The 17,026-nt window shown below is 36.0% G+C and overlaps 1 protein-coding gene across 2 annotated transcripts in view; it reads left to right on the forward strand.

Annotated features, from left to right (window-relative positions):
- The window catches only part of dlgap2a (discs, large (Drosophila) homolog-associated protein 2a), a 184,523-nt gene that overhangs the window by 9,376 nt on the left and 158,121 nt on the right, over positions 1-17,026 (forward strand). Inside the window, exon 2 of one of the 2 annotated variants that reach the window (XM_077239550.1) lies at positions 893-947. The exons of the other annotated variant lie outside the window; for it this stretch is intronic. Coding sequence (XP_077095665.1) covers positions 893-947 — 55 coding nt within the window. The remainder of the gene's footprint in view (positions 1-892; positions 948-17,026) is intronic. 2 annotated transcript variants of the gene reach the window in all.

Here is a 17,026-nt window from a genome sequence, read left to right on the forward strand (position 1 = left end):
AAATAGATGGCAGCGTCATTCCAATCTGCTTTAAGAGGGTAAATTTGTTCTGCTTGGCTGCAGATATGAAATGCTGTTAAATGGAGATTGATTTATGGTTTTACATATTAAATTCAGCGTAACCATAAAATATGAGCAGCCTAAAGGGCTCAGAGTATGAAGGATACTTGCACATAAAATCTGATCTGGAAGTTTTCAGTCGCATTCTGTGTTTCTGTTTAGAGAGCAAAATCATAAAAACTATATGAACAAACAAAATCAAATACTATGTTATTTGCTCATTTTAAAACTTCCAAGCTCCATCTGAACATGATTATTAATAAACAGAATATTGTTATTTGCAGTTTACTTGAGCACTATTTAATTGTGGCCTTAAAGTGATACAAATACCATCTGAGCTTCCAGAAACACCTGGAGGTGTGAAAGAAAGCTGGATTTACATGGGAATTACTGAACAAAAGTGTGACGGAGTTACATTTGAGTCAGCATTAATGTAAAGACCCAATTTACTGTATCCAAGTACTCTACCTAACACACTTTTCTCATTTATGTACATGTCGAGGGTGTCAAATTCCTTTTGTGTGTAGAGAGGCCTCTGTTTTCTCTCAGTGAACAAATTTGTGCTGTAATCTCCTGTTTTGGCAACATCCATTGAAAAAGAGATTCTTGTTATAAAATGTTTCACCCACACAGCCGTTCCTGCCTTGCACACATACACACACAGCAGGGAAACCGCCACTTAATGCTTTCTAGACCTGACAGCTTCTGCCTGTAATTAATGGCTGTTTAGACTGCATGTGCCTTCATGCATGAATGTTCTAATTTTCTTTTTTTATTCCTACGTTTCTCTCTCTCCTTCCCTGATGCCTCTATCCTTCTCCCCACCTGACAGGTGCTGCTGAGCATAGTGCAACAACACTGCTGTATCCTCCCAGACAGGAACACAGGTAAAACCACACACCTGTCATTCAACTGCAATGGTGTTTTTAGGCCCAGAGCCAGAGGCCCTTCCACTAACGGTGTGTCGACCTAGATGCTGATCTACCAGTTAGTGTGTTAAACATGCCTGTGTACATTTTAGATTTGACGTGATTGATTGGGCAGGTAGATTTACTGAGGTACTCGCTCTGACTCAGCTAGTGTTGGTCTTCTGATGTAGATCCAGCTTCAAATACAGCTCAAAATTGACCCAAAAAGTGTCTTTTGGGGTTTAAAAATTAACATTTGGAGCAAAACCTGGAATAAAAATTCATTTTGAGTAAATGTTTAGTGGAGGGAGGGGGCCTAATTTGATGACTCGGTGCGTTTGGATTGTAACTGTACTTCTTGCACTTACAGTTTAATCCATTTAATTGTAACCATTTACACTAATTTTAGATAATTAAGCCCAGCATTTGTGAAAGACTAGGAGGACTGGAGGACTTTAAAGGTGCTAAATGTAGCTTTTCTTCTAAAATGAATCCTTCTTTTATTGCCTGTGTGTGAAGGGGTTGTAATCACACATTACAATGATCCACTTGTAGGGTTTTGCTATTACCTCTGAAGGCCAGTATTCCTATTTCTATGTGAAGGCTCCGGGTCGGATTTACCGCAAAATCCATCGGATGTGATGTGCATGCGCGCTCCCGAGCCTCTCTCCTTTTTATATACAGTCTATGCGACGGCACTGCAGCTAACTACATGGAGTCTGATACAAGGTTATTTTCGTAAACGAAAACTGAAACTAAGACTAAAACTATTGGTCAAAAAACATTTTCGTAAACTGAAATAAAATTTAAAATTCATAATAAATGAAAAACTAAAACTAAACGAAACTAACAACAGTAACTGAAAAACTAACTGAAATAAAATAATAATTAGCAAAAATAAATAATAGTTTCCGTTATTAAGCTCTTTACTTTGGTGGAAAATCTGACCTGTGGCTGATATTGCGCTTCATACGCGTGAAGTTTCTGAGGCGATTAACCGCTGTCCTGCTGTGACGCGCTCAATGAAGGACCGTAACGTAGAACACATGGCAAGCGCTGTTCATAAAGGATGCATCTGTTGCAGTGGAATGGGAAATAACACAAGGTAATAAGAGGCAAGTTGGACTTCTTTTAACTTGAGCGCAGCATTTTTAGAATGCCGTTTCATTTGCGAGACGCGGGTGCGACAGCAAAACAAGTTCGTCAAGCACAAAAAACCTTTAATGTTCTAGGCTACTATGTTTGAGATGTCATGTTTGCATGGAGGTTGACAGGCTGAAAGGTGCTGTTATTATCTTTGTTTTTATAAAACATTTACTGCTAATAATATCCACGTGGAGACATTTCCCCGCAATGTAACGTTATGGAATACCAGGACACACACACACACACACACACACACACACACACACACACACACACACACACACACACACACACACACACACACACACACACACACACACACACACACACACACACACACACACACTCTGGTACACTATCTTTGTGGCGACTCTTCATAGACGTAATGGTTTTTATACTGCACAAACTATTCTGTCTTCTTACACTAACCTGACCCCTAGAACTACCCATCACAAAACTTTCTGCATTTTTACATTTACAAAAAAACTGATTTTGTATGATTTATAGCCTTGTGTACGTCAATGTGGGTATCCACAGTTACACGAGTCCTCATTAGTCTGTGTGTATTCAGGTTTAATTCCCCACCAGGATAGAAAAACATATACACACTCACACACTACATAGATACTTCATTATTTAATCACACTGGCTTCACAGCAGGTTGTGTTGGCTGTAGTCAGATGAATTGAGCTGGGTTTTTTTTTTTTATGTACCAGTGGTCACTCTGCCACATTTACAGCTGAAAAAAAGTAAACTAGGCACGTTTAACAAGATTTCATCTTTAATATGAATTAGTTTGTCTGAATTTTTCATATTTTTTTCTTGTATACTTTTAAGTTCCATTTATTTGGTGCTTTCTTCAATCAATCTCAAACCATTATTTTATTTTAATTATTAAGATGTCTTCTCAAGAGTTAACTGTAATCTGGGCAAACATTAAACTTTGCTGAAATTAAGCGTCCCGCTTTGGTCTACACTGGAAGTGTTCTGTTTGCTCTGCTAAACTATAATTACTAAAACTAAAACTGAAACTAAATAAAATAAAAACTAAATAGAAATGTGTTTGCAAAATAAAAACTAAACTAAAACTAACAAAACCATTAATAAAACTAACTAAAACTAAACTGAAATTTAAAGCAAATTTGAAAACGATATTAAAATAAAAACTAATTTAAAAAAGCAAAACTATAATAACCTTGGTCTGATAACACCAAAAAACGACCTGCCTCCAGCACAACAAAGACTCCAACACAAACTCAACATAAATATAAAAAACACAAAAAAGTTTTATCTGCTGAAGCTCGTCAGGCCAAACGTGAATCGGATCAACTTCGGACGAAAACACGGATCAACAACATCGGCAGAGCGTTTGAATTATGGAGAGACGAGCACGAGCGCTCTTTTAAAAATTGATTGCAATCTGAAACATCACCGCTAGAGGCCGTTAAAAACTACACATAGCCCGTTTAAAAGCTAAAACTAAATGCATTTGTTATACAGTATTGTAGACTGCTGTTTATCAGGCAATTAAAAAAAAAATTAACAAGTTATCATTATGCTTTTCCTTTATTTTTATGCTTTTGAACACTTTTGATCTTTAAGTGTGTACTAATTTTTCCAGTAAACATATAAACTAAAATGAAAGTGCATTTTCTTGAGAAGCAAAATGAGATAATATACTAAATAAAGTATTTTTATTTTTGTTTGCAATTTGCAGAAAAGAAACCTAATTCAAAATGATCTTAAATAATTTGGATTCTCTGGTAAATTTGATTAATTGAAGTGTGGATGTTTCAATATACGTAGAACAGCACTAAAGTACTGATTAAGAAAATTATTTGTAAATAACTTGAAGTGTGTACCTTTGTGTAATGAGGGAATCTAGTGGTCTTTTGGGTGATTGTAAGTGTGTTTTTAAGAGTGTGTGTATACAACGTTTTCTGTTGTGTGGGGTAGTCTGTAGTGTTTATAGTTGTATTTAAAATAATAAGTCAATGATATGTCCCCATTTAGATAGCTAAAGTGTACCGTGTGTGTGGTTATAAGTAGGTTTCTTTGGGAAGATCAGAATTCCCAGTGGAATTTTGAGTGTGCTATGGAAAGAGAATTAAGGAAATGAACAAGGGATAACAATATCCTCCCCTAACACAGCCACAACAAACTAGTGACCGTACAGGAGATGCATTAATACAGCCTCATCATAATCCACATGGTGGATGATCACAAAACCGTCTCTGTTCTCCGTAAAGATTAAGTGTCCTGATAAATATGAAATATATTCTTTTGCTCATTATGCATTCCTGTATTGTGTGCGCAGATGACTATGACAGCAAGGGCATTTGTCAAAACAAAGCTTGATAAACTAGCGTTCATAATTTTTTCATAATATGCCAAGTGGATTTCTCTGCTGGGGCATTTGTGCCCCCTCTTTTACCACCTGTAATAATACAACAGAATTAATTTACAGACTGAACCAGAGGTGCGTGTTTTAATTAGTTAATTGCAGAAGATGCCAGGTGCAGTTTTGATTAAAAAAAGTTTCATGACATGTAGACTTTCAGTTTTTGCATTATAAAAGCCTTAGAAAAACCATTGTGCCAAGTTTGGAGGTTGGTGTTTTTTGCTCCCAGTGGATGTAGAGTATGAATGAATTGGTGGTATTGTACCAATGCTGTGACCATGGTTTCATCCTGTTTCTATGGAGACAATGTAGACCATGTCAGTATAGGTTTACTATAATTTTATATCCGTCTGAAAGCCATTTCACCTGATGCATCTAAAGCATTCACAGGCATCGCCCAATTTACATTTTAAAATTTCAGGTTTGGCCTTTGCTTCGGTGCTGATCTCAACTCCAGGCATTGAAGGTGGCCACCACAGAACTTCCCCTCATTATGCAAATTAGTGTCACTGATTTTTCCTCTCTCAGCTTTGTATAGACCTGTTGTAAGGCAGAAAGCAGCATCTGTGAGTACAAAGACACTGGCTGTGTCTTTCTCTGCGTCATGAAGCGAGAGGCAGATGTTTAGGCTATATGTAGCAAGTTTTGATGACGAGGAAGAAAGCACACTTGCTTCTGGCAATGAGCTAACAATACAGAAATAACATGAATTCAAGAATCAGTGAGTAAGTTTCAGCTATAAATGTGCTGTAAAGCAGAAAATGTTTTTTTTCCTGACAGCTAACAACAGCCACCCACACAGCTCTTCTGGTTCTGCTACAGCTGCGGGTGGCTGTGATAGTCAGCTACAGAATCATGTCATGAGGAGTGACACGTAAACACTTTACACCAGCGGCGTGTGGTGGACTTCTTAAATGAAGAGGCAAAGCCCCCTCTCTTCTTCCACAGTGTACAGTGCACAGTTTCTTGTGCTAAAAGCTTATGGAGCACCTTATACCTTAGATTTTCAACAAGCACACAGTACCATAACATTTTATTTACAGTAAGTACATAGTCCATTGGCCTATTATTTTTTAAATCAGTTCACATTGATGTCTCATCTATTCTTTTATTTTTTTATAGATTTATTGATAAAAATATAGATAGGTTAAATAATGATAGTACAGCTATATAGTATTTAATAAAATGTATTTTTTACAAGCTTTTACCAAACATACCGTAGCTTATATTCTGTCACCTTCCTTTTGGACCATTGCTCATAAAATCCTCAGCGTACTCACTGAGGCAAACATTTCATTTTAAAATGCTTGTTTAAGAAAGACACACTAGGACCTTACTGAGAATCTGGTGAGAACAAGTGAAGCAAGTAAGATACTTTAAAAAGTGATCTACATACTATTCAGTCTCATATTTTATTACATTCCCTTTGTTTTATTGTTTTATTATCATTTTCTTATCCACATTTTCCTTAGATAAAAACCACCTGCTTTAAACACTTATTTATTCCTGTCTGTTTGACCCCATCATTGTCTCATTTGTTCTTGAAACACATTGTACGCCTGCGGCTCCTTTTGCCCTCATACTAGTAAATGACTTAAAGTGTGTGTGTGTATGTATGTGGGGAATACTCTGCTCTTAATAACCATGTTAATATTTCAGCATTAATTTCCCCTGCTTTTACTGTTGGTGGTTCGGAAGAAGTCAAGCAAAATTTCTTGTGTATATTGAAAGAGTTTCTATAGTTAAGTAACAGAATTTCCCATTTGCTCTTATGAATGACTTTCTTGTATATGCTAATGTTTTGATTAGTCTGCAAAGGTGCAAAGTTTAGAAGCAAAGTTTTTTTTTGGAATTGCTGATTTTCCACAAAACTTTTTGTGTGGCCCTGCTTTGCATTCTTAGAAGAGTGTTTGTATCGATTTTTCAGTCCCTGTAGGGGTTATGTGCTCTCTCTCTCTCTCTCTCTCTCTCTCTCTCTCTCTCTCTCTCTCTCTCTCTCTCTCTCTCTCTCTCTTCTGTCTGAAATAAAGATTGTAGTCGACATTGAAAACCCTCCCCTTGCTTCCTCTCCCTTCCACTCAGATTTTAGGACATCAGTATGTAGTGTTAGTGTTTCATCAGCATTTAGTGGGAGTCTTCCTAATGAAAATTGCTATAGAGAAACAAATTTGTCCTGTATGGCCAAGGTCATTTTTGTATTTATATATTTCAGAGCCACTTATTTCATTGATAGTGTAAAGGTTAGTTGGTGCATATGACAAAAAGTTTAAGCCTTGTGTGTTTCAACCCTTTTTATACATTCTACATTTGACATTCATGCGTGTACTATATAAACATATGTTTGTTTCATTACTATCCGAATGTGAGCTGCATGATTTAACGATTTTAAGTGTTAAAACTGTACATTTTAAATGTGTAGACTATATTGTCACAACCACGTGCATCCATAAAACTAGGTCCAAGACACAGGAAACCAGGATAATACTCAGAAATGCAGTGACACTTAAAGAGATTTGTAATGAATGAAAGAAAACACAGGCCCTGTGCCTCAATGTTCATATCTATTCTAAACAGTATGTGAACAGTATGTTGAAAAGATTATGCGAGAAGTCCCCGGATGGTCTACTCTTTCCGATGGGTTTTCGAAGTGTGGATCTGTGCACACTCTAAAGGCTAATATTGCCCACAACTCATTGCGCTTGGGAGGAGGAACTACAAACATGAGTAAAAAGTGTTAAAAAACTACAAAACAATGGCGGATATGCGTGACCGACGGTGAGAGGTTTAGATTAAGGTTTGAGTGACTAATCACTTTTTAACCTGATAGAAAAATATTTATTTATTGTTATCCATGTTATATTTCATCTGCAATAACAATGTGGACTTTTATAAAGATCCGTCTGGCCATTTACTTTAAAATGCATCATTATGCATTATTATGAGGAGAGTTCTCTGCATGAAAGACCCGCGACTGCGAATCAAAGTGCTTCTGCATTTCTCTCCGATACAGTAGGAAATGAAATGTGGAGGATTTTATCTTTGACAAGATGATTGACAGGTCAGTTTGCGTGACAGGATGCGTGTAACTAAGCGTCAGAGAGAGCAACCGTTAAAGACGCAATTGTATGACGTGATAGTTTGTTCCAAAGCTTGTCTTCTTCACAAAAAGAGTATATAGGGCGTAGTATAAGCATCATTAGTTTATATAGCCACGATTAACAAGAAAAATGAGACACAGGTGGATGTAATCAGGCAAAATGAGTCCGGGCAATGGGTTATGGGATGTGTAGTCCATGGTGAGATCATCGAGACGGAAGGAGTGCCCTCTGGTTGAAATCAAGGACAATCCAGCTGGTAGATGTAACACATATACGTATGCTAAAAGTTTATTTTGTCAATTGTTAGTAGTACAGTAGCATATACTTCACATCAATAATAATTCAGTGTATTGTTGATGAAATGTTTTGCCAACTTACAAAAGCTGGTCTGAGTAATTTCTGAGAAAGAGTACATAAAATGAAACGAGAGGGGAAAAAAGTGAAGAGTGAGGGGTGAGAAGGGGTGCATTGTCTGAGGAGTAGTTGATTCCTATGATTTGATGGGACGATGAGAGCATTATATTGAGGTGAAAAGATGAAGACAAAATGGTGTGCATGAAGTGACACTCGCTACATGCGGTGAGCGGCCAGTGCTCAGCAAATGAAAGCAAACGTGTGTGTGCTTTAAAATGTGAAGTACGCTTTCTTTGTCATCTTGTGTGGTCTTTTCACGGTACTGAAATTTGATATGATAACTTGAAAAATAGCGATATTCAATACCATTTTCAAATGATTTATTATTATTTCATAATTTTTTTTATAGTTTATCTGGTTATCTATTTTGATAGTAATTTGGTTGTAATAGCTTACCACAACACAGACTGTATTTGAATTATTATTATTGAACTACATTTCTAAAAAAAGACAAGTAAACAGTCAGTAATAAAATAAGAAGAAATAAACAAAATGCAAATGATAGCACAAATAAATACAATAGAAAAAAGAGACAAAATAAATAAACATGGCTTTAAGTTTTGTCAGGTCTAACAGTAGTATTCAGGTAAGAAACACTATTGTAGAAACAGTTAAATGTAAAAATTAAATACAGATTAATGCTTACAATTAAAGTTACAAAACTTATTCAGTCAAGAGCAGCAAATCATTTTGTCTTTTGTTTTTTGATTAACTTGACAGACAGCAGCAGGATTAATAGAGCTACTGCACAGATCCAATATACTGTTACACAACATGCGATTTATTTTAAACTATTTACATTCCAAAACCAACTGTACTTGAAAACTCGGCAAGGTGGGCATAATTTTGCATGTTTTTGACCGTTTAGGTGCAATAAGCCAAGAAAAATAGGTAAATTTGACACTCGCGAACTGTCACTTATATAGAACAGGGGTGCGCGCGCTTTTGATGTGAGCACGAAACCTGCGGGAATGACAAAAAAGAATGCAAAATACAAGAACTATTTAACCGGAGCGAATGAGACGAGTGAGTGACAGAATGCAGGTGTTTGTCAATTCACTGTCGGAAAGAAAGGAGTAGTGCGAGAATGCGCAGTTTGGTATCGGTGTATCAATAAATGGAGTATTGGAACCGTTTCAGATATTTCAGTGTTGATACATATCGATATTTTTGGACAACACTATTCTTTTGTGATGAAAATTGTATTATTCGTCTATGCATAATACACATGCAGAGAGGGGATGTGGGTGGCACCGCACACACCTACACAGAGGGGATAGGATGGTTCGCAAACACAAGGGAGAGGAGGATATAGAATGGAAGCGGGGGAAAGGAAATCACTGTGTTGCACAGGAAATTAGATAGTGGAGAGCCTGATATGGTTCTGCTGTGTGTTTGACCTGTCTGAGTCAGCGCTCAGACCTGGTCTGACCTTGAACGACATGGCCAGAGAGCTCAGGACCCCATCACACAGCTCATCAGCACTGCTGACCCCCGAGAGCTGCTTGCCGAGGACAAGGGCACTACCGCCGTTGTGCGTATTTACTTATCCATTATAAAGGATCACATGTTGTTGGTTTCTGGTTGGATATGTAAATCAGGGAAACATGGGACAGTCTGGAAGGTTTAGGGGTCACAGTAAAAAGTTTGATAAATGGATCAGCATTATCTATTCATAGAACTTGAAGGTCACATCAATAAGGAAGGATGACTGATGACTAGTGTGAAAATGATTGGGTCAGTGATGGAGCTGACACTTGTCCAACCAAGTTATTGTGAGTTATTTGGATTTAAACATGTCACAAGACTCATGACACTAAATACACTACCTTTCAGAGTTTGGGGCTGCATTTTTTTACATTTATTTATTTGATCAAAAACCACAAAACAGATTTTTACAATACAGTGAAAACACGAATAGGTTGAAATATTATTACAATGTAAAATCTTTTTTACATTTTTACACAAAAGTCTTCAGGGTCACATGATCCTTCTGAGACATTCTAATATGCTGGTTTGCTGCTCTAGAAACATTTCTTATTATCAATTATGAAAATTTTTGTGGAAACCATGATGCATGCTATTATTTGATTAATGGAAAATTCAAAAACACAGTATCTATTTGAAATAGAAATATTTTGTAACATTGTCAAAAAAACCCATACTGACAAACTTTTGAATGGGTGTGTATATGTTGAACTTGGAAATGATTCTCGAAGGTTGTCTAAGGATTTGTAGTCATCATGGAGTTAATTGCGGTCATTTCTAATAGCTATAATTGCTTCAAAATATAACTTAAAATCTTTGTAATTTATTACAACTTTTATTTAATAATTTCTTAATGATAATAATAATATAAGGAAAATATGCAAAAAATGTAAATCATTTTTTATTTTTATTTAAACAATTTAAATGATGGGGCCAGTGAGAATAATGGCAAGGAAAATAAAAATGTAAACTGCTAAACTAAACGTGCCCTGCAGAAAAATATCCTTATTGTTAAGTGTTTCACAGTACATAGTTTAATAATTTATAAACATCCTTTGCCCTTTCTCTACTCTGACCAATATAAAGAAGATAAAACAAACAAATATTGCTTTGTATAATTTTTTAAAGTACATCCACCCAAACTCTTCTTTTCTTCCTCCTTCCCCTGAGCTTGTTGAGCAGACAGTTATGAAGACAGATGGCTGTTATTAGAAGGTGTGGGCCTGGAGAGCGCAGGATTTCACTTCAGTCACTGCTGGCCATAGACCACGAGCTCATTAAAAAAAATGGAATGGTGTGATTTTGTTCACACCTGCTTCAGCTGAGGCCAAAACTTCAAGCAGATGCACACACACAAACACAGACGCACACACGCAGAGGATTTCACAAAGAGACGCATGCACCCACGCACAAAAACAAACACAGATGTGCACATATAGTTCCTCTGACCCGTACTATACAAAGGACATATACAATTTGACTGTGATATTGCTTCTTCAATGTGTGAAAATACATTAGCATTTAATATGGTAAACTAAAGCTTATATAGTTTAATGGGTGAACATTGAAATGTACATAATGATTTAAGATGAAATTAGGAGTTTAAAGTCTTCAATTCACATTTACAACCCATTTTATGACATACACTAATGTTCAAAAAGTTTGCAGTCGGGTTGTTTTTTTTTTTGAAAGAAAATTATACTTTCATTCAGCAAGGTTATAAATTAGTCAAAAGTGACAGAAAAGACATTTATAATGTTAGAAAAGTCACTATTTCAAATAAATTATGTTCTTTTGAATTTTCTGTTCATCAAGGAATCCTGAAAAAAATGTATCATGGTTTCCAAAAAAATTTAAACAGCACAAGGGTTTTCAACATTAAAATAATAAGAAATACTTGAACCCAAAATCTGCATATTAAAATGATTTTTGAAGGATCATGTGACATGGAGACTGGAGTAATGATGCTGAAAATTAAGCTTTGCATCACAGAAATATATTTTCAAATATATTAGAATTGAACATGGTTATTTTAAATTATTATTATTATTATTATTTAGTGTTATTTTATTATTTTAAAGTCTAATTTTACTACTGTCTACTGAGTTTGTGAGCATAAGAGACTCCTTTCAAAAACGTTTAAAAATCTTACTGACCCCAAACATTTGAACTAGGTTAAATAGGGTAAATACGGTAAATTAGAGATGCACAATTGATAAAAAAATAGAGACAAGATTATAATTGTATTATGATTGGCCAGATGTTGTGAATTTCGTCCAATAAACAATGCAAGCTAAAACTACAGTGCTAACCTTATAATTAACAAGGCATAGACAGTGTATAAATAACGGTTTTGTTTTTCATGCTGCTCAGAGGAACAATTTGAAGTTGACTGTTAGTTCACTGTCTTGAATTACTGATAAATGATAAATTCAGAAACAGATTTCAGCTGAAATGTTTTATTAATTAGAATTACAGTATTAAGGGATTTCATGGAAAATAATCAACAATGTATTATTTTTGACATTTTTGGTTTAATGACTGCTTGAAGTGTATGTTTCTTTCCTGATGTTTCATCGGTGAGGTTAATGCATATTTTAGTTTCCTGTTAAATCAAATATGTATTAAAACAGTTTCAAACTAATAAATAAAGATTTAGATATTGTTTGTATGTGTGTTTAGGCTATTTCTAATATTAGGACATGGGAGTATCATGAATTCAACAAGCACAAATTAGCCCCTCAGAGGAATGACTTGATCTGTTTTGGCAGCCACTGTCTCCTGTGATGGCCACTAATACCATTAGATGGTGCTGTAGATTCGTTTTTACCAGTTTAATGTCAAATTACACAAAGAGGATCTGTAACGATCCATCACAGCTCTATAATTAAATCACTTTAAAGGTTTATATTTTTAATCGGGTTCTCTAGACCGAGGGCTTTCCCCCCTCAGGACTTTAGTCTCCTCAGGGCAGCGAGGATTGTGGGAACTTGAACTGTTCTCAGGGAAAATAGGTTCTCTAACAAAGTAATAGATTCTTAAAGTAAGCATATTCATATACAGTACAAAATGTTTCCATGCATTTTAGGTCCAGCTTTTAAAATAATTTAAATTAATTGTTTGTAAAACAAAGTATTTACATTTTAATCGTCCCCGTTTGGGTGGCAATAAGACCTGTTCAGCACTCATCAAAACGGTGGATGTATCATCCAGTTTCATTATTTTTTCTTTTATTCATTTGTTTATTTTTACAACAGCTGCTTAAACTCATGTAGTAGGCCTACTACTGGAAAGTCAAATCTGAATCTCTAGATAAGAACCAGCTTATTACATCAACAATCACCATGGCCATTTGTGTATTGGTTGTCATAGAAACCAAGCTTGAACTTTCAGAAACATAGCAATATGTTCAACACAGGTCACCAGTGTTTTGAAACATTGTGGATAGTGATGAAGATGACGAAGAGGGAGAGGCCGAAAGGAATCTAAGCAGGATTCCGGACTCGAAAATGATTTGGGGAGCTTTTGGCTCCTATAATGTAAAGTTTTCAGAGCCAAATCATTTTTAGTTGACAGAATTGCTGAATAAAGATGGTTGTTCAGAAGCACATTAGTTCCTATTTGATGCTGTCATTTTGGTGATCTTGATTTTAGTGAATGCATATTTATGTTTGCAATATATCACTACTGTATTTATAAATGTCACTGTGTTTTGTAAGAATTTTAGTTTCTGCCTGTCTGAAATAGTCAAATATTGTGTTGATTATGAAACAAATGTCACCTTACAGTTTTTTTCTCTTTGATTAAACCTTACGATTGGACCTATAAGCTAAACGGTGACCAATAATATTTGTTGTGTAATTTGAATGCCATTTGCACCAATTGAACCACTTATTGCAACAGTTCTCACGAATCATGCATCACAGCTCCCTGTTCTTTTTTTTGGACAAAAATGCTGAAAGAACTTTTCATTGAACAGTTAATAATAGAACCATTTTCCTCTTAGTGTGTAGAACGTTTTAATAATCTAAAGAACCTTTCCGTTATAAAGAACCTTTTGTGCAATGGAAAGGTTCCCTGGAAGTAAGAGGTTCTTCATGGAACCATGGATGCCAATAAAGTACTTTTATTGTTGTGTAAAGATGTAATAAACTAACAGCAATTCACCGGATGATATTGGAAGAAACCGCATTTAAACAAACAAAGTTGTCCAGACTACAACTTTTAAATTTTTGTTGCAATTTTTTCATTTTATTCAGTCTGGAGCCCTTCTATAATTGTGAGGATTCCTCAAAGCAATCATCTAAAATTACTTAACATAATTACTTTTTCCATCCTATTTGACCCCTAGATAGTGAGTCAGTGTGGGAATGTCTATTATCTTCCGGGGTGACAGAAAATCAGATGGTGGTGCCAAATAAATGGAGAAGATTTTCCACTACTTTGGTTGAATTTAAATGCAGTTGATTTTTTTTCTCTGTTTGAAACCATGCATGGCATGTGTAGTTCAGCGATAATCCCTGGAATCATTCAAGAGAGGCAGTAATAAGCTTGAACAACTGTAAGCAGGAAGGATCAAGACTGAGGATGTATCTTGCTGTGCATTCGAACAACGTACCTCTTTCCCAGAGCAGACCTATGAAGGTCAATACTCTCTCTGAACTTTAGAGAGTTTGCCTCACTACAATCAAATGTCAGTCTTGTGTGGATCCTATCCTAAAACAATATACTCAAGAACATTTTACAAGAATACACTGAAGTCACTTTAATTTTTAATTTGACAGAACCACAAAGTGCTCTTTTCTTAGGAACTGGGGGTTTAGAATATGAAGTGATTTCATAGGAGAAACCTTTCAGTTGTGTGCTGATGCAATAGCGGAAACCTTACATTTTCATTTAACACTTCAACACGTTTTGTTGATTTTAATGGATCCTCAGTTTATTTAAATTGATTTGAAAAGTATTTAAATTAAAGAATTATTATTAATATATTAAAAAACACTATCATTAATCAAAATTAAATAGCTAAAAATGAACACACAAAAAGGAATTTATTTATTTTTTATTTTACCTTAATAACTATTGTTTTTATTGAACAACATACAGTTTTGGATTGCAGAACATAACTTCTGGAATTATTTACTGTTTTAAATGAATTGACCACATTAATAGATTCAATATATCAATAAAAAAGTTTGAAAACAAGCTGCTTTGTCCTAATTACAGCCAGCAATACCAAAAATATATATTTGCATATATTTGAGTATATACTTTGAATATTGTGTTGGATTACGGAGGGCTTTCAAGTAAAAAAGGCTGAGCACCACTGAGCTAGAGTGAAAAGTCCTGCAGTGAACTGGAATAATATGATTCCTTAGACCTGTCGATCCCATATGCAAACACAAAAAAAATTCAGACCAGTGCCAAATAAACAAATAAACTCTCGTTTTAATGTCCCCTGTCAGGATAAACACACTAACTATAATCCATCAGGCTGTCATGGCGCCAGATGTGGGGGTAAATATCATAAAACGGAGCCGTTTGCTGCATCACAGACTCCCTAATGAAGTCAGAGGAGCCATCCTGTTGGATGCTCATTAATCTTAAGCTCCCTTTGTGAGCTAAAGCCTCAAACCATCGTCTGAAGTCAGGATCACTGACTTTAACACAATAATTTTCATGTATTGATTTTGTTGTTGTTGTTCATTGGGTTTTGAGATATAGCGAAGGTCATTCAGATGTGAATGAGCTAGGTGGCCTCCTGATAGAAGTTTGTGAATATGTTGGTATTCAGTATCCATTTATTTCCTTGTAATCAAACTGTGCTTGAAAGTAATTGCATTCGCTAATTTCTTGCATTGTTAACCATGAAGAAAATTTGAACGGATTTCCATTTATCCCTCTCATTAAGGTGACTTTCAGCAGAGAGAGTTGATATCTCATTAATTAAATAAACACATTTATTTATTTATCAATTTAAGTAAGACTTAAAGAGAGCTTCTTTGGTTCTAATCAGTATCAGTTTAAACCCGTAAATATTGTGTGTGTGTGTGGGAAAACTGGTAAACTAGCCCTTGTGGTCAGATGTCATGGTTATACATCAGTGCATGTCCGCTTTGAGGCACGTGTGAATTATCTGCTTACGACGTGGTGCTGGCAGATTTTTGTTATTTGAATAGGAAAAATAATTGAAGCTGAGAGCTTCGTTGCCATTTGAAAAAGGAGAATTGTTTACAAAGCTCCTGAAAAGGTTAGGCAGATACACAAATACTGTAATAATGCGCTAGTGAGGTTAGGTTTGCACATCAGCATGTCACGGCCTCAGGTTCATTCATATATTTTCAGAGGCAGGAGGGAGCAGATGGTGTCAGTCCCGGAATATTATACACGGCTATCATGTCTTTACAGATGCATACAAGTTATTAAGCTTTAAATTTAAAACTTTAGGGTAATAGGCCTTGAAATTAAAGGTTGTATCAGCGATTGTGGGGGAAGCCACTTCTGTTTGTGTTTGAATCGAGATCCCAAACAAACCAAGTTAGCTCGCCCCTCCCTCAACGAATTCCAATTCGTCAGAGTCAACTCGCTCACTAGCATGCCAATCTCACACACTAAATCCCTACAATCTGTTATTCGCTAGAGCTATCCGAGTTTAGTCGAGCTTCACTCATATTTTTTAAAGAATTATATTTTCACACACATTTCACATACAAAAAAGTCAGCACTAGAAGCTACTCACCTGTCCAGAAGAAACAGTGCAACCTCAGCGTCCGATTTAAAATTTTTCAAATCTTTGAATTCTGTCCACCGTTCAAAAGCCTTCCTGATTATTATTCGTTTCTTTGATGAAAAACGAGGGTATTCCCTCGCTCTAATCCTCCTTCTCTTCTTGCGGATTGCCTCTTCCATGTTAAATGTATCTGGTCCGTTGATAGCATAGGGTTGATAGACGCTGCCTTATTCTTCAGCTCCGACTTCGCGTGCAGGCGCCGTGCACGAGCGCAAAAACAAACAACACCCGCCCCTGTCAGTGATTGGTTAGAACACTGTTTATTTTGATTTTGAGTGGTGGTTGTACCCATTTGTTTTGGTGTGCAGATCTCAGAGCCTAGGCTGCCTACAGAGACGCGGTTGTTTGACAGCCTGCTTATGGGGCGGGCAGCTAGTGGATCGTTAGGAAAGATTAGATGAATGTGATAATTTTTGTTTGGGCCTGAAATCGCTGATACAACCTTTAAAACGTGCCGAACTGAATTGCTACTGTCTCTGTGCTTGCTTGTTCATGTGGAGAAGTCATTCTTTCCTTTTTGTCATTGTGCCTAAGGCCTCCATTTTCTATTGTTCGTACTATTCTGTCCTCTCTGTTGGAATATCCCCGTTACGATGCTACGCCACAAGACTGTGAGAAATGCTAGCCAACAGTAGGTTGGAAGTACAGTAAATGATCATTAGGTTTGTTTCTGGGGTCCACACTGTCACAGGAGACTAATGATAGAAGCATAAGCGGTGAA

The sequence above is a fragment of the Siphateles boraxobius genome, unplaced genomic scaffold, assembly GCF_051911475.1.
Source record: "Siphateles boraxobius isolate OS27281-9 unplaced genomic scaffold, OSU_SipBor_1 22, whole genome shotgun sequence".
Lineage (NCBI taxonomy): Eukaryota > Metazoa > Chordata > Actinopteri > Cypriniformes > Leuciscidae > Siphateles > Siphateles boraxobius.